At 43.2% G+C, this 24500-nt stretch overlaps 2 protein-coding genes across 2 annotated transcripts in view; one reads left to right on the top strand and one right to left on the bottom strand.

Annotated features, from left to right (window-relative positions):
- Nucleotides 1-1534: 1534 nt before the first annotated feature.
- Nucleotides 1535-12090, bottom strand: LOC139412131 (transcription factor E2F8-like). Its single transcript, XM_071158943.1, has 14 exons — nt 11998-12090; nt 10862-10937; nt 10424-10672; nt 10173-10326; nt 9615-9920; nt 9244-9405; nt 8834-8971; nt 8380-8574; nt 8195-8282; nt 7559-8063; nt 7093-7368; nt 3639-3765; nt 3093-3445; nt 1535-2815 (listed from the first exon to the last, which is right to left on the bottom strand). The coding sequence occupies exons 2-14, from the start codon at nt 10928-10930 to the stop codon at nt 2657-2659; spliced, it is 2781 nt and encodes a 926-aa protein (XP_071015044.1). The 5' UTR covers nt 10931-10937; nt 11998-12090; the 3' UTR covers nt 1535-2656.
- A 3002-nt stretch (nt 12091-15092) lies between these two features.
- LOC139411292 (neuron navigator 2-like) overlaps nt 15093-24500 on the top strand; it is a 339330-nt gene continuing 329922 nt past the window's right edge. Inside the window, exon 1 of the mRNA XM_071157408.1 lies at nt 15093-15160. Within this exon, the coding sequence (XP_071013509.1) occupies nt 15134-15160 (27 nt within the window). The 5' untranslated portion in view covers nt 15093-15133. The remainder of the gene's footprint in view (nt 15161-24500) is intronic.

Raw genomic sequence — 24500 nt, 5'->3', positions numbered from 1 at the left:
AAATGTTCATAACTGTGACCTTAATTGCCTACTGTCTGCAAGCTGTTAGTGTCGTAACGACGTTCCACATGTGCATGTTCATTAATTGTTTATGGTTCATTGAACAAACATGGGAAACAATGTTTAAACCCTTTACAATGAAGACCTGTGGAGCTATTTGGATTTTTACGAATTATCTTTGAAAGTCAGGGTCCTGAAAAAGGGATAATTTATTTTATTTTTCTGAGTTTCCATATGTGTTATGTCATAGCTTTGCTCTTTTCACTACTATTCTACAATGTAGAAAAAAGAAATAAAACCCTCGAATGAGTAGGTGTCAACTTTAACTGATACTATATATATATTTTTTACATTATTTCAATACTGATTTAACAGGAGGTGCTGCAGAACCCTCAGCAGCTCTAATTCCCACGGCTATGCATGCATTGGGATTGGTTCAGACTACAAAACGCCCCACAAATGTCTACATTTGGTTTCTCTTTGATGATACCCATCATATTATAGTGACAGCGACGTTGCCGAGCCTGTTCTTCTAGCAGAGATAAGGTATCTCAGCCGGTCCGGACTCTCCTCTCTTCTCACCCATTCATTTCAGAGGTAGTCCGTCACCTCATAGGGCTGGTGTGTGGTGATAAGAATCCAGGAATGTAGCCCATTAGGACCATGGAAGAACATATTCCAGTATCCACCCTGGACCGCTTGAAGCAGCCTGGTCAATAACACTTACCTCACATGGAAATTTCATGATGGATCAATTCAAATTATGTTCATGCATTTCAACTTAATTAGTGCTGTCTTAGAGCTCAAGTACATCATCAGTCAGATCCATGGACCCTTGGACCAAATATTCAAAAAATATGGCACTGATTGGACACTGGCCAGTATATGATATCGGTTTTAATGAAAATACAGCCGGTCTCAGTCAATTCAACATCTATTCCGTGTTGGATCAATGTAATTTCATTGAAATGATGTGGAAACAACGTTGATTCAATCAGTGTGCGTTTTACATGTATCAAACATATCACTCACAAATATTTTACTACAGTACCTGCACAGGTCTGTGGACGAATCCGTATCATTCTCTCCCCCCACAGTTCAGTCTCAAATCAGTGAGTGCGACCGCCCCAAACCCCAGAGGGGAGTCCTTAAATACAGCCCACCCCTCTCATCACCCAGAGTTTAATGGTGACGCTCAAATTAAAACATACTCCTAAAATAACTTCTGACACTCAAGACCTACAGTAGCCCCCCCCCCACCTATGACAACACAGGCCACAGAGACCCCTGGCCCTAAGCTGGGACCTGGAGCTTTCACCAACCATTTGTCCTGGTCTTCTTACACAAGCATGATTGCTAGAGATTTCCTGAAACTTCTGGGTGACAGTAGCCAAGGGGAAGGACTTGTGTTGATATGAAACCACCTTTATCGTATTCATACTCTAGACTAATGCTATAGGACACCACCATATCATCGACCATGTATTCATCAACCGAGGGACAGTAAAGCATACATGAACAGGACAGACACCGGTTTAACAATATTAATAGTTTACCATTTTATATACAAGGATGCTTAAAGTCCATTCCTTATGCATTAAGATCTGATTTCAATTACCTGATTAGCCTAAGGTAGGAATCCTATCAAAAAACATTCACCCCTTACATTTTAATCACATACAGTTCAGCTTTTGAAGGGTAACAGTTAGCATGTACAATGTGCAAAATTGTAGTCTTACCAATTTGACACATACAAAAACAGTTCATCTACAATACATTTCAGTCATTAAAGTTCCGCTGTCATGTGTTAATGTCATCCCAGTGAACTGGGGTTAGGTTGGTGTTCTTCTCTATGGCACGTTGATGATGTAATGGGACTTCAATACAACTTCTCGTTGAGAAATGTTGAAATACTCAGCCAGCGTATTACATTTTGGCAAACAACCCTTTAAAACCTAAAGACAGACCGTTTCACTATTTAGTATTCAGACACAGAAAGCACCCCTCGCCAGTTTAATACCTACTGGTGAGCCCTAATCATATTTCCATACATATACACCAGTATCAAAAGTATGTTGTAGTATTATAGTATTACACAGTAATATCCAGCATATCGTGTATCAAGCCCCAGGGTTAAGAGTATTTACCAAGGCTGGTCTCGCCATCAGTTATATATGGAGCTAGCTGTGATGATGGTGACTCGCAGTTTCTGTATGGAGTTTCCACACCATGTTCACATGCTTTGTCTTCCCCTGTAGAAATGAAATAAACCAGGGCTTCTGAAACTCAGTCCTCAGGACCCCAAGGGCTGCACGTTTTGGTTTTTGCCCTAGCACTACACAGCTGATTCAAATAATCAACTAATCATCAAGCTTTAATAATTGGAATCAGTTGTGTAGTACTAGCACAAAAAAAAAAAAAAAACGTGCACTGAGTGTGGGAAACGCTGGAATAACCTATGGACCAGTTTTGGATGAACTCATATAGCGACATCACATACCCTAACACACAAAACCACTCAACCTACAGTACGCCTTAAAAAATACGACAGTCGGACCATAGAAAGCCATGCAGACATGCACAGACACACACATGTTGAAGGGCTGACGCGCACACACACACACACACACAGAAAGTTTGTGTAGCAGCATAGTCTTTAGGTGTCCTCAGCGGTGACGTCCAGCTTCCGCTGAGGGATGTAAACGGTTTTAGTGCCCGCCGGCGCCGTGTGTCCATGGCTGGTGGTTACCACGGTAGCCAGCGGGGTGTGGAAGAAACTGTGCTGGGGGAGGGCCGTCCCTTTGGGCGTGGTCATCTGAAGAGGAGAGAAAGACAACGACAGAGAAGTTAGCTGTTTACAATCAACATCACACCTCGTTTATATAATCAGTGAAGCTAGTTACCCAAGCACTGAACCAGCAGCACACCATTAGCAATTAGGGAGGAAGGGTTTGCCTTTGACTGTTTGTGTGTGTGACAAGATTATTGGGGTGTGAGGCTGTGTGTGTAAGTATGCTGTCTGTATGTGTGACCCAGTGTTTGTGTGTGTAACAGTGTTTGTGTGGATGTATGTATGCAAGCATGTATCTCACCTGCTGTAGGCTGATTAGCGTGAGTGGTTGTCCGCCTGGGCCGGTCATCTGATGTTGGACTGGCACGGGGGACATGGGCTTAACGAACACCATGCCGCCCCTCTGATGCAGGCCCAGGTGGGGAGGCAGGGGGCTGGGCATGGAGCTGGGGTGCTCCGGCGTGTGGCCAGTGCCAGGGCTGTAAGTGGGCACAGAGCCAGGCCCAGGGATGAGGCCCAGGTTCTGCAGGGTAAAGTTGAGGATGGCAGGGCTGGGGAAGCGGTGTCCCTGGGCAGAGAAGGGCGAGGAGGGGGGAGGCCTGTGGAGGGGGAGGCTGGTGGGGGTGAACTCCTGGATCGGGGGAGGTCTAGAGCCTGGGAAGGAGGGAAGACATAGTTAATTACAGTCATAAGATACAGATTTCCAATTTGAATTGAGTTTAAGTCATCTGATACCGAATGCTTGTATGCTATACTCAAGGTCCTCAGAAAAAAATTAACGAAAAGACAGTTCAAATTTGCATTCGTGTGTGTACTGACTGTGAAAAAATGTTAAAGGTGTGTATACCTGCGGTGGGTGTGTGGTAGATGTTGTAGGTGGGTGTGAAGGCTTTGCTGCTCTCTGTGTTGTGGTCTTTGTAGCTGAAGAGTGACTGCTGGGAGATGGGGATCAGGTAGCCAGTGGGGATCAGAGTCTGGAACCCGACAGAGAGACAAGAGTCATTAAGACAGTATTATGGACGCAACGATTCACCGATACGCATCTGTCCCAGATTCAAATGTTGAAGATACAAGTGCGTTGGTCTATAGACTCAGACCAAATGTAGCATGCATTTGTCAGAAAATCGATTCAAACGTTACTAGTCACTGGTTCATAAGTTTACATTCTTTCTACATTGAAAATATCGCTTATCTTTTGTGTCGAACTGCATGTAACTCTTTAGATAGTCATTGCTTTACAAGTAATTTTGCATGCCAAACAACTCCAGGCAATATCAGTAGCCTAGTCAAACTGTGCACTGTGCCCAGCTTCACGTGCTGACCAACGCGAGTTGGTCTTGCAAATCTGTGTGGCACATTCAGCATTCAAATACTAAAATGGCTTGCATGATATTAAGATTGTGACAACCTTTGTGATTTGCTAGATTTTTTGTTACATACAGTTGAAGTCGGAAGTTTACATAAATCTTGGCTAAATACATTTAACTCAGTTTTTTCACAATTCCTGACATTTAATCCTAGTAAAAATTCCCTGTCTCCGGTCAGTTACGATCACCACTTTATTTTAAGAATGTGAAATATCAGAATAATAGTTGAGAGAATGATTTATTTCAACTTTTATTTCTTTCATCACATTCCCAGTGGGTCAGAAGTTTACATACACTCAATTAGTATTTGGTAGCATTGCCTTTAAATTGTTAAACTTGGGTCAAACGTGTCAGGTAGCTTTCCACAAGCTTCCACAATAAGTTGGGTGAATTTTGGCCCATTCCTCCTAACAGAGCTGGTGTAACTGAGTCAGGTTTGTAGGCCTCCTTGCTCGCACACACTTTTTCAGTTCTGCCCACAAATTGTTCTATAGGAATGAGGTCAGGGCTTTGTGATGGCCACTCCAATACCTTGACTTTGTTGTCCTTAAGCCATTTTGCCACAACTTTAGAAGTATGCTTGGGGTCATTGTCCATTTGGAAGACCCATTTGCGTCCAAGCTTAAACTTCCTGACTGATGTCTTGAGATGTTGCTTCAATATATCCACATAATTAATCGGTCGACCTCTAATGTAAACTTCCAACTTCAACTGTATGCGCTGTTGAAAATGCTGTTTTACCAGAATTAAAGTAAGCTATCAGAAACAACTCTCATCTGGCTATACCTGCTGAAGGGGCTTACTATAGACTTAATTTTTATTATTCAGGTTCACCATCAGCAATATTTTTGCTTTAAACGATCAGCACACCAAACATTAGGAACACCTTCCTAATAGAGTTGCACCTCCACCATTTCCCCTCCGAACAGCCTCAATTCATCAGGGCATGGACTCTACAAGGTGTTGAAAGCATTCCACATGGATGCTGGCCCATGTTGATTCCAATGCATCCCACAGTTGTGTCAAGTTGGCTGGATGTCTGGGTGATACACACGGGAAACTGTTGAGCTTAAACTCAGCAGCGTTGCAGTTCTTGACACAAACAGGTGCGCTTGGCACCTAACTACCATAGCCCGTTCGAAGGCACTTAAATCTTTTGTCTTGCCCATTCACCCTCTGAGTGGCACACATACACAATCCATGTCTCAAGGCTTCAATATCCTTCTTTAACCTGTCTCCTCCTGTTCATCTACACTGATTGAAGTGGATTTAACAAGTGACATTAATAAGGGACCATAGCTTTCACCTGATCAGTCTATGTCATGTAAAGAGCAGGTGTCCTTAAACTTTTGTATTTATTTAACCCTTATTTAACTAGGCAAGTCAGTTGAACAAATTCTTATTTACAATGATTTACAATTTACTACCCCCGGCCAAACCCTAACGACGCTGGGCCAATTGTGCGCCGCCCTATGGGACTCCCGATCACGGCCGGTTGTGATACAGCCTGGAATCGAACCAGGGTCTGTAGTGACACCTCTAGATGCAGGCCTTAGACCGCTGCGCAACTCGCTGAGCCCTTGTATACTCAGTGCATATGTTTTTTATTTTTTTATATATAACAGGATAAGGTTACTAATTTCATAACGAGGACAGCAATCACTTTTGCGAGGCACACTGCATGGCCAAAGCGAGAGATCACTCCATACAAATGTCCAAATGGTCAAAACCATTCGATTTTGAGATGGGGGTGAAATATATTCCAAAGTTGTGAAATATATTCATTGGCTATGTCATAGGTAATTTGTAAACAATAAATATTGATAAATGAGTTCAAAAAGTGAATTAGTGGGTGATGGTAATTTCAGAACCAAAGTGGGGGGGTGGGACAAAAAACTAAACTCAGGTGCCTACATAGTACATACACCAAAGACATACACTCAGAAGTCAGCTCAGACAGATCCAGCTCAGAGAAGCTCAGCTCATGAGCTTCATCATCAGCAGATTTTAATTTAGACTTCCACTGGCTGGGGCAGAGCTCTAAGACATCTATATAAATAAGGTGGTGTCAGAGGGCCCGAAAAATTGCCAAAGACTACAGCCACCCAAGCCATTGACTTACCCCTCTGCTACAGTCCGGCAAACGGTACCGGGGCATAGGCTCACGGGACCAACAGGCCATAAGACTACTAAATAGCCATAAGACTGCTAAATTGTTAATTAAATGGTCACCAGATCAATCGGCACAGACCCTATCTCGCACTGACTCTATGCACAATCACAAGACTATACATACACACTGACCTAAAGACAGACACACTGCACTGACACTCGCACAAAGCCCACACACATTCACATACTGTACATAACACACACGCGCACACCGACAATACAAACACGCGTTTATATTCTGCTGATACTTCATTCTTATTTGACTCTTATCTATCCTGACGCCGAGTCACTTTACCCTGCCTTCATGTAAATATCTACCTCAACTACCTCGTACCCCTGCACATTGATCTGGTACCAGTACTCTCTGTATTGCTCCATTTTTGTGTATTTTATTCCTCGTGTTACTATTTTTAAACTTAGCATTGTTGGGAAGGGCTCGTAAGCAAGCATTTCACGGTAAAGACTACACCCGTTGTATTTGGAGCAGGTGACAAACATATATATTTTTTAAAAATGAATGTGTTTATGCAACAAATGTTTGTGCATTGAATCGTATCGCATTGATTCGTTCTCTAATCGTTTCAAACTAAAACGTATCGTTCCTGTATCGTATTGGAGCCCGTGTATCGAATATTCTTGAAAGGGAAAGATGCACATCCCTATACATCATCCAAAGATATTGTACACACATAACATCTAAAGCCAAGTGTTTTCTGTTATTACCAGTATCGGTATTTTAGCTGTGTGTGTGTGTGTGTTTACCTCTGTGTGTAGGTGTTGAGGGTTCAGTGGAACAGCTCTGACCGGCGTGAGCCCTGCCTCGCCGTCTGAGGTTGCGACCTTCTCCTCCTTCTCCAGGAAGGTCTCCAGGTTCTGCTCCAGTGTCTGATTGGCTGCGACAGCCACTGAGCTCCCAGGGGTGTTGACGAACTCTGGGTCCAGGTGGAGGGCTCGGGGTGAGGGACGGCTGGAGACGAGACCCCCGCGACGCGCCTTTAGACGAGCCTGGAGGATCTCACACAGCTTAGGAGACGTGTCCTGGAGGAGAGGAGAGAAAGAGAGGTGGGTTAGCTTGGTATGACTGTTGCTATAACTATTTATCGGGCTTCTTCATTTGTACGCCATTGCCAAAGTTCTCTACTAGTGACAAATCACCTCACATTCTGGTCAAAGTAGGTACAACTGAGCTGCGTAGAGGCAAAAGTAGCGTTTAAAGAACAGGTCTTACCCTGGTGCTAGGGTCAATCCTCTTGGCCTTGGAGGGGCTTTCCTCTGAAGTTCTCTCTGAACACACACGTTTTAATGCCGAGGGGCTGCTGGTTGGCAGCTTGTTCGTAGCAGACGAGTGGCCTTGCACTGTGACATCACTCGGGCTCCGCCCCGTCTTATCCTCGAAGGTCATAGAGCGCACAGCGAGGCTGGTTGGCTGAGGCCTGGTTAGGGGGTGTGGCCTGAAGGAGGGGTGCATGTAGATGGCGTAGGGACCGCCTCCCTGGTGTTGGGGCAGCAGCATAGGGATGAGGGGTGAACACTGGGCAGGGTGGAAGGACATTGCCCCAGTAGGTTGGGGGGTGAACTGTGCCCGTGGGGTGAGGTGGACAGTGCTGGCACAGGCTTCTGTGGGTGTTAATACTGGGGGCTGTGGAGCTCCTGGCTTTTTAGCAGCTAGCTGTTGATGAGCTGGCAGTGCCTCAGTCACAGTAACTGCAGACTTCGGTGTCCTGTCAACAACCCTGGAATGGGAAAAGACTCATTGTAACATCTGACAGTCTGAGTTGAGGTTAACAAGAAAACGTACAACATTTCTGGTTAATTTAGAAGAATAAAGGATACGATAACACAATGAGAATCAGGCAGCACTTACTTGTTTGATTGCTGGTCAAGCTGGAACTTACAGATGGCCGCTAGTTGGGCCATTTTGGTGGGAAAGAACTCACTGCTCGAGGAATCATCTGAAAAGAAAAACATAAGCTAATTTACACACGCAACTCTCAGTAAAAACATCTGAATAATATCCCAAACTCTATCTAAATATCTCCCAGGACTTACTCTTGACAGGGCTGGTGGGGGCTGAGTTGATCTTGCGCCGGTCTTCCTGGATGCTCTTGGCCAGTTTGATGAGGGAGGGGTGGCGGGTGAAGCTGCGTTTACTCCCCGGAGAGGAGAAGAGATTTTTGGCACAGTTGTCTACGGAGGTACGAGACTCAAGTTTTCTCTTGGCAGTCGCTGTAGTGGCAGTGGTCTCTATGTGTGAATTGAAACACAAGATTTTGTCTGGTGAATGGGAGAGGCAGGTTGGACACCATTAAAGGTTAAACAGTGTCTGACTCACAAAGTTCATATAAACCACTAACTTGCATAGCAAAAGTTCAGCATAGCTTCAATGGCACAGGGTACTTCTATATCATGTAGAAATCAAGGCCTTGTGATAGTGTTATTATGTATGGTAACCCCTTCAAGTGAAGGATTATTGGGAAGACAGTGTGTTCTGATGAGTGCCTACCCTTCACACTGGGGAAGTCCTCAGGGCCGGTCCATTCAAAGGCTGGCTTCCTCCCTTTCTCCTCTGTCACATGGACCTTCTCTATCAGCTTCAGGCTCCGCAGCACGTTGGCTATATCATACAGCCTGCGGACCTTAGCTGCAAACACACAGACACACATTCAGACATTACTCATCATCACTAGATGAAGACCCTAAGGTCTTAAAACACTTGAGGGAGCATCTCAGTGTGCAGAATCATACTTATTGCGCCAACTACACACTCAACTTGTATGACAAAGCTTGTGTATCCTAGCTAAAAATGGGCTGAGAGAACAGATCTGCTAGTTAGTAATTATGTTATATACAGACTTCCACAGGCTGTGCCAGAGGCATGAAGGACTGTTTTGCCCTTAAAGGCTCAACACTCACTCTTGAACTTGCTCTTATCTTGATCAGCCACCTGGTCCTCTCCAATGAGGATCCTGGCAGCCACATCCAAACTGACCACCCGAGGTGTGGACACCAGGAACAACATGACAAACTTCTGGCTCATCACCCTCAGAGACTTGTCCTTCCTGCTGTTCACGGAGGCTGGAGAGAACACAGGTGAATAATAGCAAGGCTATTACATAGCCAAGACCATGGTCACTCAGTTCAGCCGACTAAAACAAGAAATATCTACAGGGGAAACTTTTTTCTACAAAATCCTTGCCGTACAGGGTCAATCAATTGCATGCTACATATTATGAACAATTGTATTAATATATCTTAATCAAATGTGGTTAATCCTGGCCTCTCACCTGCTTTAAACTCCACCCCAGGAAGCTCCACGAAGAACATCTCCTTCTGGCCCTGTTCTCTTCCCCCCACCTCCTCGTTCTCTTTCTCCTCACCGTCCGAGTCCAACTCCTTTTCCAGGCTGCACTGGCGGATCTGCTGCATCTGTTGCCCGTAGCGATGCTCCTCGCCCACCTGCCGCAACTTGGCTAGGGTCTGTGGTAGGTTAGCGCGCCCGTGCCACGTGTAGCGATTCTTGGCTAGCCGGCTGACCATGTGCAAGCTCTCCAGCACATTCATGATGTCATAGATGCGCCTGCGCTCCACATCTGTTTGGCCAGAGAAGAGAGAATGTGAGTTGAATGAACAGGAGTAAAGTGGTCTTGTTTGTATACTGTCTGTCTATAGTTTGCAACTGCTTATTTACAGCATCAGCATATAGGCCTCAACTTAGGGAATACATGCTGTATTTATTGCATTCTTCAAAAAATTGAAAATATAAGGGTAACACAGCTTTATTCTGAGAAAAAAATGAAATGGGAATAAAGACAGTGGAGAGACAGAAGTAAAACAGGACGTACTAAGCTCTGTGGCAACATCATCCAGACTGATGTCGTTGTTGAGGGCAGGGTTGGGATAATCAGGGTAGCGGGCCAGGAACTTGTGACAGAGCAAACCCAGACTCTTCTCTTTTCTGCTGATCTGTTTCTCCCCTTCCTCTCCAAGCTCGTGGTCCTATGGGTGAATAGGAAAAAGATCAAACAGGCAATCAATACATTTCTAAGGTCTTAGCTGCAGACTCATTTGTGTGTGTGTGTGTGTAGTATTTTACCATGGCATCCCCTCCCTCAGAGTCCATACACAGCTCTTTCTCTCTGTTCCTGATCTCAGGACTGGCAGCGCTCATCAGCATTTTCAAATTGGAGGTTGGGGTCCAAGGCTCACCAGTCCCAGTCTCCCTTCCTTTAGTTGGGGTCATAAGGGGTCCCATGTTGGATTGAATCTCTGTCAGCACAGTGTCTTGGGTAGATGCTTTCCTTGGTGTTTTTGTCAGTGCTTGCGGCTCTGCAAAGACATTCCCCTGTTGGACAAAGTAAATAGCAAAGATTATTTAAGGATCACTGGATGTCACGGTTAGAGTTAGTTATGTAACAGTCAGTCAAATACCCTTGAACATACCTATACAGCATATTAACTACTATATAAACAATAAGATAGTAACCTGGATTTAAAAATCAACAGAAACATGTAGTAGCTAGCTATTACTAACCGTGTGATTAGAGGTGGTGGTTTGAGTTGTATGTCTCAGATACTGGGACTCCGGTGAAGTGCTCGACATTTTCCAACTAAATTTCAATTTAAAATAAAGAATGTAAGACTGATATTTGCTAACAAAAAAGCAGTGTCTAGCTAGTTAGATCAATAACAGTTAACGTTAGCAAGCAAGCCAATGTATTTGATTCACTCAATCCAAGTTTCACAAAACGTTATAGGCTTAGTTATCGTTTCTTAACTGCATTATATTTATTCGGTGTTAACATACTAACGATATAGCTAGCAGCTACGCTTCTAATTCAATCACATTTACCAAATAATACCGTGCCTCTCGGTTGATTTAAATAGATTAATATTAAAAATCGAATCGAATCAAAATATCACAGTTAACGCTTGGCGGTAACTGACATGCACTCCATCCAATGATCAAGCAAAACCGCTTCAACGACACGCCTATTTTGCGGCAAGTAACCAGTAAGAATGAAGCGGGCGATGACCTGTTCGAATTCGGACCGTCCCGCGCAGGTAAATATTTTTTTTAAATCTTGGCGCGGAATGTGCAGACATTCCAGTGACACAACCCGGAACATTGAAAAGTGACACACGCGGGTCATTTGTGCTACTTTACATAGCTTATAGTGCACGAAAGCAAGTCCGCAGGAATACATTGGCGTAACAAAATGTTGTTACACGTTAATAAAGTCTGGGCAGAACAAATTGTATCGCTTTCCAACTAGTTTGTTGGCCTGCTAATGAGCTATTGCGAGCGCGGGTCAATGCCACCACTTGCACCCTTTTCTAAAAAGCTGTCTCGCTAGCTATAACTAGGTCTTCCAAAAACAGCTACATTTTTGCTAGCTATGTCACAAATACGCGCCTTAATACTTCATAAGAGGTGTATTAAATGTTAGAAACTACAAATGTACATTTATTTACATGAGATCCCATGCAATTTGGATAGCAATAGCTAGCTGACCAGCTAGTTACGTACAGTAAGGCGCGGGTTAACTAGACTCCAACAAATGGTGTAAAGTACAGTTGCTAGCTAGCTAAAGATGGGGAATAAGATCTGACTGACAATCACAGTCCCATAAAGAGAAATGATGAACACAAATATATGTAGTTACTTACCCTATAGCACAGGTTACATTTGTGCCCCTCTCAAATTATTGTTTGCTTCCCCTTGCAAAGTCAAGCAGCTAAAGGCATTGGTGATAAACGTGTGCTTTGCTATTGGCTGACAAAACAATCCTAATATCTTGAAAAAAAATGGAAATGTTGTCAATGTCCCCATGCAATTTCGGAACCAGACGATCAGATAATTCACACTAACGGTGTAAAAGGAGAGCCAAAATAACTTTTGCCCTGTAGTCCTACCCAAGTGAGTAAAATACGTTGATTTGAGGACCATTTCATTTGTCCCGCCTAGTTTCACGCGTACAGAACGCCCAGAACTCCCCCCACCGGATAGAGCCAACAATCACAATTTGAAACTACTCACACAACGCCTGATCCCACAAGTTTACATTAAACGCCGCACGGATATCTTGCCAGAAACTTGGCATAAAGCCAATTCAATTTTGGTAACCATTAAATTAGGCTACGTCTATTTCAACATGTCTCCATAGTTTTCCTCTGATTTTGGCGAAGAAGAAAACACGAATATACGGCAAATGTGGCTGGTTCGAGGATCTATATCAGGACGGGCTCATTGTAATGGCTGGAATGGTGTTTTAAAACGGAGTCAAACACCTCAGACATAAGGAAACCACATGTTTGACTCCGTTACAAAACTCCATTCCAGCTCTTACAATGAGCCCACCAATCTCTAATACAAAGTACCCACAATATACTTATATAATAGTACCATAGTTTCTAGTACCATATCGATGTAGCCATTCTGTAAAATGTTACCATATCATGCATACATGCAGACTAGCAGACGATAACATGCCGTTTCAATTTGTTGGAGATAAAATTGAACGAAGTAAAAAGTATATCATACATATATCACCATAAAATACTAAAACGTTATGGCACCAATGTCATTTTTTAACGGTTAATTGGGATTGGTGTTTTATTTTGTGCATTAACTCAGAGGGAGACTGGGAGCTACAATTTGTGATACAATTTGCACAGATTGGCTCTCGGCATGAGACATTCGATACAATGTCGCTAGGTGTCACCAAAACCATTCTATCTGTCAGTATCCATGGAAACGGATGGCGCAGGGGAGCTGGTGGAGAAAACGCTGGGCGCATTGGGCGCGCGGTCCAGTGACGTGACGTGATGTTATCGATTGAGGAGAGAGTGGGACTTTGCTGAGCAAAGCGAAGCATGCACTGGCTGTTCAAGAAGGAAAGGGAAAGGGAAGGTAGCGAGTGACGTGCTGTAGGGAGCAGTTCGTCCTTGAAGGGAAACATTACATTCGCTGCTGATGTGTTGGGTGAGTAGATACTCCTAACATTTTACTTAAATTACATATATTTTTTATGATTTTTAGTTAGGTTACGTCTATTTCAACAGCTTTCCATAGTTTATTTTCCACCTTTAATTTTGGTGAGCGACCCCATGTCAGAGTAAAGGAAATGCAGCACCTGCCTTAGCAGGATTTCTGCAGGGTGATATACCATCATCCATATGCTTCTTGTATGTTTTGTGTTTATTATTTGGAAATGTTTGTGCAGATATTGTTGAGGGCTTGCTTTGCATAACTGATTTAGCTACAATCGTTAGTTTAATACACTATATAACTATTGCATTCTGCTCATGCTACGCACTATGCACATGCCCAATACAACTCTTGCTTTTGGTTTATATGAAGCTCGAGCTCGAGAACCTGCCATTTCATACTGAAAAACTGAAAACTCATGCATTATGTAATTAAAAAAAAAAAAAATAACATTCTAAGGTAGCCAGCCTAGACCTCAGTTAGTAGCCTACCAGCCTTATTTGATTTATTGTCAGCAATTTATGCAGTTACTTCCTATGTAGTATAAGTATAGTATTCATATCATTGACACTTTATTGTCTGACATTATTGTGTATTCTTCAAGATAAATTCCAACGATCATCAATAATTGAGTGCATGTAGCCTATACATTTGCAAGTAACATAATGGGCGATTTTGATGGGGTGGTGGCCACAAAAACAGCTGAACTAGTCACAAGTGTCCACAGTGACTCATCGGTCTGTGTACCGACATCCATACCCACACCTGCAGAAAGAAAACAATGTGAAGTTTTATAGTTAATTTCCTGCAATTCTACACATTAAGCCATGTGGCGTAGAGAAAATGTTGCACTTTTAAAGCAAGTGTTCTGCTATTCTACACATTTTGCCATGGGTCTGAGAGAAAATATTACAATTTTATAACTATTTTCATGCAATTCTACTAATTTTGCCAATTCAATCATGATTACTACACATTCACATAGCTGGCTAGACTAATTTACCAATCAAATTTCTTTTGACCCATCCATTGGTGCAAAGGGAATAGTTTGGTGACTATATCACAGGTTAATCCAGCAGACTTTACAGGGCTCTTGAGATGCGTTGGCCCCCCAAAAAATTCACCCCCTCTTGACACCGTAACTTCAATTTAACTCTTGTTTTCTTTTTCTAAAACACACACACGCACCTGCTCCCAATCAGGATACCAGACTCTTCAGGGGCCTGTGAATTTGAAACAGCATCAGTGGTATTCCATTTTTCTCCTATTCTCTTATTTTTTTGTTTTTACAAACTGGGGGGTTTCGAAACTAGAACCCTTCCAGTGATTTTACAATGGAGGAATGTTGGCCCTGTGGGAATAGGGAGCCATGATCATATCCAGGGAGGAGATTAGAGGTTTTCGCTCTGGGTGAAGGCTTGAGGAGAGAGGGCCACCATGGTCCTGGGGCACCGGATCTCAGGGCCCCTGCTTCTATCCCCTGATGTTCAGTCTGGGTCAGCCTCAGTGGGCTAAAAACTGCAGCCGAGAGCCATGGAGTGACGACATAACTGACTGAGCTAGCTCCACCCAGGACATACCCCCATGAGATAGCTTGTTGGGTGTTTTTTTTTCTCACACAAAGTTGTTGGACCAATAGTGATTTTGGATGAAAGAGTGGGGGGGTTTGAAGGACTTTGGAATAAGCAAGTATTTTTGTTTCTTGGAGAGGATATTTTTCAACAAAGAAGGGACAGTTGGATATTGTAGAAGGAAGATAAAATGGAATCAGGAGCAGAAGCATCCCCACAGCATCACCAGAGGAGGAAACCTGTGATGCACGGCCTGGAAGACCAGAAAAGGGTGAGTGACCAAACCTCTCTTTTCGCCCAATCTCCCTTTCATATCTCTGCTAAATGTCTGTACCTTTTGACTTTAGCTCAGAGGAAGTCATATGAGAAAATCTCTATAAAAATAAATAAACTTTTCAGTAGGTGCATTGTTGGGTAGAAAGTGTTGGTGTTTGCAGCTCTGAATATTGCTTGTATCCTGATCCGACAAAGGAAAAATGATACATCATCCAATGATAGTGATGTGGGAAAAAATAATTAGAGTTACGTGTCGGGATATTATTTTTGACAATATATAGTATCGTATCGTTTTGACAATATCTCAATAAAATGTTTTTGCTAGTTGGCTGTACCTGCACCAAAACTCCAGTGTTTTTCCTTCAGAATTTGTTCTCCATCTTCTTTTTAAATAGGGAGACAATTTGTTTTCAGCACTATTTTTTCCCATGTCTGATCAAAACTCGTTATCTCATGGCTCTCATCTCTGCAGCAGACATATGGTGAGCAATATGTTTGGACCATGGAATTGCAATAAAATCACAGTATTGAATCGCAATACTACAGTGTCTTCAGAAAGTATTCACACCCCTTGACTTTCCCCCCCCAAAAAAATGTGTTACAGCCTGAATTTAAAATGGATTAAATGTAGATTTTCTTTTGTCAATACCCCATAATGTCAAAGTGGAATTGTGTTTTTAGATATATATATATATATTTTTTACAAATTAATTAAAAATTAAAAGCTGAAATGTCTTGAGTCAATAAGTATTCAACCCCCATTGTTATGGCAAGCCTAAATAAGTTCAGGAGTAAAAATGTGCTTAAGTCACATAATAAGTTGCATGGACTCACTCTGGTTCATACCAAATATACACTGGAGTTGCTTACCAAGAAGACAGGGAATATTCCTGAGTGGCCGAGTTACAGTTTTGACTTAAATCTGCTTGAAAATCTATGGCAAGGCCTGAAAATGGTTGTCTATCAATGATCAACAACTAATTTGACAGAGGTTGAAGAAAAATGGGCAAATGTTGCACAGTCCAGGTGTGGAAAGCTCTCAGAGACGTACCCAGAAAGACTCACAGCTGTAATTGCTGCCAACAGTGATTCTAACATGTATTGAATACTTATCTAATCACGATGTCTTTGTTTTTTTATTTGATTAATTCCTAACAAATGTTGGAATTTTACTTCCACTCTTGAGTATTTTTACAAATCAATTTTAATCCCACTTTGTAACACAACAAAAAGTGGAAAAAGTCAAAAGGGTGTGAATACTTTCTGAAGGCACTGTAAGGTATTGTGATAATATCGTATTGTGAAGTCCCTTGCAATTCCCAGCCCTATCCAATGACCATATCAATCTGAGATGTATCTTATGTGACTATACTTAGACAAGGTTAGAGTCTTACCGAGCCTTTCTGCGGGGGCACCCCCCACCCCTAAGTGCTGTGATTTATGATTGGCTGTCGCAGAGGATGTCCCATACCATCTGGCCCAATGGTGGCATCAGCTGTAACTGGGGCTTAATTGACTTGTGTATTGATGCATGTATGTCTTTTATGGCTGCTTAGAAATGCATGTGGGCACCACCAGCATCAGAAAAAAATTGGCGTTAGACATTATAACTGCCAGTGACTGAATGCATTTGAATGCTTATGGTGCGTCATTGACTTTCTCACCAAGCCAGAGGGTTCTCCCATCTGCATAAGTGCTATTTGAAAAACCAACAAGAGCAAGGAAAGGGCCCCCCCATGTTTAATAAGAGGAACTTGTATTGTGATAGCTACAATGATATTAGTATGCATGGGTGCGTGCGTGTGCTTTGTGAGGTAGAAGGGGAGAGGGAGGGAAGCATATCCTCCATCTGCTTTGTCCTCTGACAGAGGGTGATGGTGATGGGGGGGTAGAACTCACTGGGGTATGGAGCCGGTAGCAATCTTCATCTACCATGTAGTTGAGAGTGGGACGGGACAAATGGGTCCAACACCCCTCATGTCACGTACGGTATGGAATACTCCTAGTAAGACCCACTATTTTTCTCAGTAATACACCCCTTGCTACAGCCCCTGTCAGTCTCTCACCCCCAGCTCCTGTGATGTATGCCTGCACCAATGCCTTCTAATGACTCCTGGAAGGGTGGATGGGAGGCCCCAATCACTGATCCTGTGTGGGCAAAATAAATCTCTGTGTTGACTCAGATTACTTTTCATCTGGATGTGGAGTTGGATTGAATTCCATCCCTCCACCCTCAGACACTCTGGCATGCTGAACTAATCGAGGCTTCGAGACCCTCATCAGTTTGTCCTTCTCCGTTTTCAACAGGAAGTCATTTGGGGGAACCCTTTTTCCTTTCTCATTTGGTTAAGGCTGGTTTCCTAAATGTGTGGTACATACTCTGAGCAGCTGTGGAGACTGGAGAGGATGGCTGCCCTAGGAAGGGTACTACATGCAAGAGTTCCATCACAGGCACATTTGGTTCTTTGCCAAAAATAGGGATGCAAGAGCTCTCATATTTGAGGAATTGCAGCATTCTCTTCAGCAGTCTGAGGACTGGCTAGGTTAAAATGAATCTGTAGTCTTGTGTTTTCTTCTTTATTCTCTTTCTCTCTGTCCACTAAATTATCGATTTGATCAAGTGTGTTAAATTCATCACCTCTGATTTTCTAGAGCACGAATATTAATTGACGGGACAGAAATCCCAGCTGCTGTTTTCCAATTTTCCAGACTGCTGCATCTCTCAGATGCCAAGTGCCACAGTGAGCACCACATAAGAAAACAAAAACAGCGCTGATGGACTGTGGATAAGAACAAGTTACTAATTTGGTCTATTTTAGCAAACGAGGCCTAGATTTCTGTTTTGTTGCCATGGCAATTCAATCAATCAAATGTATTTATAAAGCCCTTTTTACATCAGCCGATGTCACAAAGTGATATACAGAAACCCAGCCTAAAACCCCAAACAGCAAGCAATGCAGATGTTGAAGCATGGTGGTTAGGGAAAAACTCCCTAGAAAAGCTGGAACCTAGCAAGAAACCTAGAAAGGAACCAGGTTCTGAGGGGTGGCCAGTCCTCTTCTGGCTGTGACAGGTGGAGATTGTAACAGTACAAGGCCAAGATGTTCAAACATTTATAGATGACCAGCAGGGTCAAATAATAATAATCACAGTGGTTGTGGAGGTTGCAACAGGTCAGCACCTCAGGAGTAAATGTCAGTTGACTTTTCATAGCCGAGCATTCAGAGTTAGAGACAGCAGGTGCGGTAGAGAGAGAGAGTTGAAAACAGCAGGTCCGGGACAAGGTAGCACGTCCGGTAAACAGGTCAGGGTTCCATAGCCACAGGCAGAACAGTTGAAACTGGAGCAGCAGCATGACCAGGTGGACTGGGGACAGCAAGGAGTCATCAGGCCAGGTAGTCCTGAGGCATGGTCCCAGGACAGGTCCTCAGGGAGGGAGAGAGCGAGAGAATTAGAGGGAGCAAACTTAAAGCCTCTTAAGGATCTGACCCTTTTTCAATTTTTGCCTAAAATGACATTCCCAAATCTAATTGCCTGTAGCTCAGGACCTGAAGCAAGGATATGCATATTCTTGATACCATTTGAAAGGAAACACTTTTTGAAGTTTGTGGAAATGTGAAATTAATGTAAGAGAATATAACGCATTAGACCTGGTAAAAGATAATACAAACAAAAAAACATGCATTTTCAAAATGTTTTTGTTCCATCATCTTTGAAATGCAAGGGAAAGGCCATCGTATACTATTGCAGTTTAGGCACAATTTAGAGTGTGTGTGCAAAGTTTCAGATTGGTCCAGTGAAGCATTGCAATACTGGACAATATTTTGTATCAAGTCTGCCCAAATGTGCCGAATTGGTCAATTGATACATTTTCAAGTACATAACTATAGAGAACATACAAACATTATATGGTAATACAACATTTTAAGTTTACACACTCCCAGGAATGTCATACATGATGGATCATTAGCTTATACACTAACTTTCACACATCTAGATGGCCAGTTCCTACATTTGAAATGAAACTATGCTACATGTTTATCTCTGGGACCCTCAGGATGACAAATCAGAGCAAGATTACTGAATGTAAGCACATTATTTACCTTCAGAGGTGAATTTATCAAACCATTTGCCGTGATAAGTTTTTGTTGTTGTTGTGCACTCCTCAAACAATAGCATGGTCTTTTTTCTGTAATAGCTACAGTAAATTGGACAGTGCAGTTAGATTAACAAGAATTTAAGCTTTCTGCCCATATAAGACATGTCTATGTCCTGGGAAATGTTCTTGTTACTTACAACGTCATGCTAATTGCATTAGGGCACGTTAGCTTAACCGTCCCGGTATAGGGACACTGATCCCATGGAGGTTAAATTCACACAGGACACAGTATAAGACAGGAGAAATACTCCAGATATAACTGACTGATCCTAGCCCCCGACACATAAACTATTGCAGCAGAAATACTGGAGGCTGAGACAGGAGGGGTTGGGAGACACTGTGGCCACGTCTGACGATACCCCCGGGACAGGGCCAACCAGGCAGGATACAACCCCACACACTTTGCCAAAGCACAGCCTCCACACCACTATTTCCTGTGATTCTGCTCATAATAGATGTTTTTGTCTCCTGAATGCCTGATGTGGTATCGACATGTGTCATGTGCTGTCTGTAAAACTGATACTTCCTCTATCCCTGTCTCAGCCACCAACTTGGCAATATCATCAATGCAAGATGAGACGGCCATGAGAGGAGACTTTTTGGTATCTCCGGGGAGGCTAGCTGGACTGGGAGCCTGCTAGATAGAGCCAGATGGTTCATGGACATTGACGGTCTTGAATACATTTAAAGCACCAAGGTAGGGATGTGAGCGGTGGGATCCCATTGTTGAGGAATTATTTCAGGTTCCTGTGTAGCACGCCTCAGTGTCCCTCCAATTACCTGGGCTGTGTGAGCTCCAGATCCACAACCAGATACTTACCCCCTGGTTGAGGTAATTGGATTCTGTTCACTTTGTAGATTCTGCCTCGGCGTATGTGTCTCACCCCTCCGAATATTAATGTTCATTGAGTGGCAATCATTGGATACATGGCAAAGCGGAGTATTACATGAGAAAGGACTGGGAGTGCGTTGATCTAATCAACTGAAGCAATGCTCAAAGAGATCCTGTGGGGTGATCGTTGGGAATGTGGTGCATTGGCATTCGTTGAATTAGGGGGGGGGAGTCCATGGGATATAGTAATGAAAAACAAAGATGTAGTCTAGATATAGGGAAGACATTTTTGTTTTCCTAGACCGTGGTAAAGTGTGCCGAATGAGTGTGTGTTTGGGTGCCCATGCGCATCCGTGTGGGTTGTGTGATTTAAGTGTGTCCTCAACATGGCAAGAGTTTGATTAAATGTAATATTCATGTTGTGCTTGGCCTTGAAAGGAATGGGACTTAAGGAACTCCAAGCACACCATTTGTTTGTTTAGCCCTCTTTGACTTCTAAAAGTTATTCAGAGTAGCATGGATGGTGCCAGTCTGCCTTTCCTGCTATACTCAGCTACGGCAGAGAGCTAAACCGTGTCGAGCCGCGTCATCACAGATTCAACTTCAGCGTCGTGCACACTGGTCTTTTCAGTGTGCTTTTAGCCCTTGTGAATTGAGTCTGAGTCAGAGAGATTTCAGGTCTGAAAATCAAGTTCAAACGCCTGCGAGAGCTCAGTGTTTGAACGAGGCACTCGGCTGGTGGATTTATTGGAGAACTGCCAGAGCAGTCGAAGGAACTGTTTGCTGATCTTTGACTAACGAGGTTTGAAGTATACGTTGGCATTTCCTAACATGTCTACCTCTGTGCCTCACATGGAGTTCTCGGGAGAGCTCTACAAACCCGTTTCTTCAAGGTTATTAAAAAAAGTCTCTCTTGATTTACATTCTGCTCTCACACAGGGTTTCTGTGGAAACGGTTTGATTTATAGTATCAGCGTTATGCCGAGGGGAAAAAAGAGCATATGCTGTTGAGGTGTTGACTTTAGTTCACTGATAGTGCAAACCAAGACACAGTATAATGGTTTCATATTGGTAGCACTTTAGAGTGAGACATTTTGATGGAGGAGCATGGGAAGCCAAACACCCCCATTAAACAAATCCAGGTGTCAATGTAATAAAATGTAATTGTGATCATACTGTAAAGTGTAAACGATCTTGCTCTACAAGGGTGATTGTTTTGGTTGTTGTTGCTTTATTCGCATCATAGAGGGAAGTTAAATAATATATTTGCTTTGAGAGTTTCCACAGCTGAAGTTTAGGCTGGCTTTCCCTATCGCAGCCCTGACATCTGAGAGCAGAATACAGGCTAGCTTTTTGAATGAACACACACAAAATCCTGACATGGTTTCTAGGCTAATTTTTAAAAAAAGCCTATTATTTAGAACGCAAGTATGGGTATTCAGACACAGCCTAATTGCCCAATCAAACCCTTTGGTTTTGTTTGCTAATGCATCTACTCTGCTCTGTAGGCTAGATTGTGCTGCTCATTAAACGTGTTTTGAGACGGGTTTAGTGTGTGTTCTCTTCCAGGATAATGAGACATGTTTGCTGTGATCGTATGTGCTTCTGTATGGTCTCTTGTTAAGGGTAATAGCAGCCTAATGAGTTAAGATGTGGGGATGGACGAGATGGGAGGGGAAGCCTACATCATACATGTTTGTGTTTATTTTCCTATTAGATGGTCTTTTAAAGAGCCTCTTGGGCTCTTAATGTTGAGATACATTTAGAGAGCACACAGGCATTCATATGAACAACCAAATAGTTATGCATGGTAATTGGCAAACATGCCTATCCTATAACAATGCTTTAAGTGATCCTATAATAAATAATCGGGCCAGTATGTTACAACGGACACAAGGCAATACGATCTAGTCTTTGGATCTTTGAAAGGATCTGCTCTGTCACAGAAAGGACAGCTCAGATGACCTTCCTTCACTTCCTGAGTTCCTGTGAAGGTTCAATGGTCCCTTCCAGAAGACCAGTGTGCGTTTGTTCACTGTACCCTTTGCTTTACCAGTGTGTAGTATGCTATTGTAAGCTATAGGCATAGCTTGCCTAGCTACTCACTGGTCCCTATGATCACTTGGCTACGCATGCCTCTCCCTAATGTCAATATGTCTTGTCCATTGCTGTTTTGGTTAGTGATTATTATCTTATTTCACTGCAGAGCCTCCAGCCCTGCTCAATATGCCTTAGCTAGCCCTTTTGTTCCACCTCCCACACCTCACCTGGTTTAATTGGTGTCTCTAGTGACAAAACCTCTCTCATCGTCACTCAATGCCTAGGTTTACCTCCACTGTATTCACATCCTACCGTAGATTATGCCTTACAGCAACTTGCCCAAGCCTCCCCATTTCTCCACCCAAATCCAGATAGCTAATGTTCTAAAAGAGTTGCAAAATCTGGATCCCTACAAATCAGCTGGGCTAGACAATCTGGACCCTCTCTTTCTAAAATTATCCACCACAATTTTTGCAACCCCTATTACTAGCCTGTTCAACCTCTCTTTCGTATCGTCTGAGATCCCCAAAGATTGGAAAGCTACCACGGTCATTCCCCTCTTCAAAGGGGGAGACACTCTAGACCCAAACTGTTACAGACCTATATCTATCCTACCCTGCCTTTCTAAGGTCTTCGAAAGCCAAGTTAACAAACAGATCACCGACCATTTCGAATCCCACCGTACCTTCTCCGCTATGCAATCTGGTTTCCGAGCTGGTCATGGGTGCCCCTCAGCCACACTCAAGGTCCTAAACAATATCATAACTGCCATCGACAAAAGACAATACTGTGCAGCCGTATTCATCGACCTGGCCAAGGCTTAATACTCTGTCAATCACCACATTCTTATCGGCAGATTCAACAGCCTTGGTTTCTCAAATGACTGCCTCGCCTGGTTCACCAACTACTTCTCAGACAGAGTTCAGTGTGTCAAATCAGAGAGCCTGTTGTCCGGACCTCTGGCAGTCTCTATGGGGGTATCACAGGGTTCAATTCTCGGGCCGACTCTTTTCTCTGTATACATCAATGATGTCGTTCTTGCTGCTGCTGATTCCCTGATCCACCTCTACGCAGACGACACCATTCTGTATACTTCTGGCCCTTCTTTGGACACTGTGTTAACTAAGCTCCAGACGAGCTTCAATGCCATACAACTCTCCTTCCGTGGCCTCCAACTGCTCTTAAATGATAGTAAAACTAAATGCATGCTCTTCAACCGATCGCTGCCCGCACCTGTCCGCCCGTCCAGCATCACTACTCTGGACGGTTCTGACTTAGAATATGTGGACAACTACAAATACCTAGGTGTCTGGTTAGACTGTAAACTCTCCTTACAGACTCACATTAAGCATCTCCTATCCAAAGTTAAATCTAGAATTTCCTTCTTATTTTGCAACAAAGCATCCTTCGCTCATGCTGCCAAACATACCCTCGTAAAACTGACTATCCTACCGATCCTTGACTTCGGCGATGTCATTTACAAAATAGCCTCCAACACTCTACTCAGCAAATTGGATGCAGTCTATCACAGTGCTATCCATTTTGTCACCAAAGCCCCATATACTACCCACCACTGCGACCTGTATGCTCTCGTTGGCTGGCCCTCGCTTCATATTTGTTGCCAAACCCACTGGCTCCAGGTCATCTAAGTTTTTGCTAGGTAAAGCCCCATCTTATCTCAGCTCACTGGTCACAATAGCAGCACCCACCTGTAGCATGCGCTCCAGCAGGTGTATTTCACTGGTCACCTCCAAAACCAATTCTTCCATTGGCCGCCTTTCCTTCCAATTATCTGCTGCCAATGACTGGAACGAAATGCAAAAATCACTGAATCTGGAGACTGTCTCCCTCACTAGCTTTAAGCATCAGCTGTCAGAGCAGCTCACAGATCATTGTAGTTGTACATAGCTCAACTGTAAATAGCCCATCCAACTACCTCATCCCCATATTGTTATTTTTATTTTTTTGCTCCTTTGCACCCCAGTATCTCTACTTGCACATTCATCTTCTGCACATCTATCACTCCAGTGTTAATTGCTAAATTGTAATGACTATTTATTGCCTTACCTCCCTAATCTTACCTCATTTGCACACACTGTATATAGATTTTTTGTGTTGTTGATTGTACGTTTGTTTATTCCATGTGTAACCCTGTGTTGTTGCCTGTGTCGCACTGCTTTGCTTTATCTTGGCCAGGTCGCAGTTGTAAATGAGAACTTGTTTTCAACTGGCCTACCTGGTTAAATAAAGGTGAAAAGAAAGTAACGATTGCATCACTTAATATCTCATGACTGTATATTCTCA

The sequence above is a fragment of the Oncorhynchus clarkii genome, chromosome 6 (assembly GCF_045791955.1).
Source record: "Oncorhynchus clarkii lewisi isolate Uvic-CL-2024 chromosome 6, UVic_Ocla_1.0, whole genome shotgun sequence".
Taxonomy (NCBI): Eukaryota; Metazoa; Chordata; class Actinopteri; order Salmoniformes; family Salmonidae; genus Oncorhynchus; species Oncorhynchus clarkii.
The sequence above is the reverse complement of the archived record's forward strand: the minus strand, read 5'-3'. Positions and strand labels throughout refer to the sequence as shown.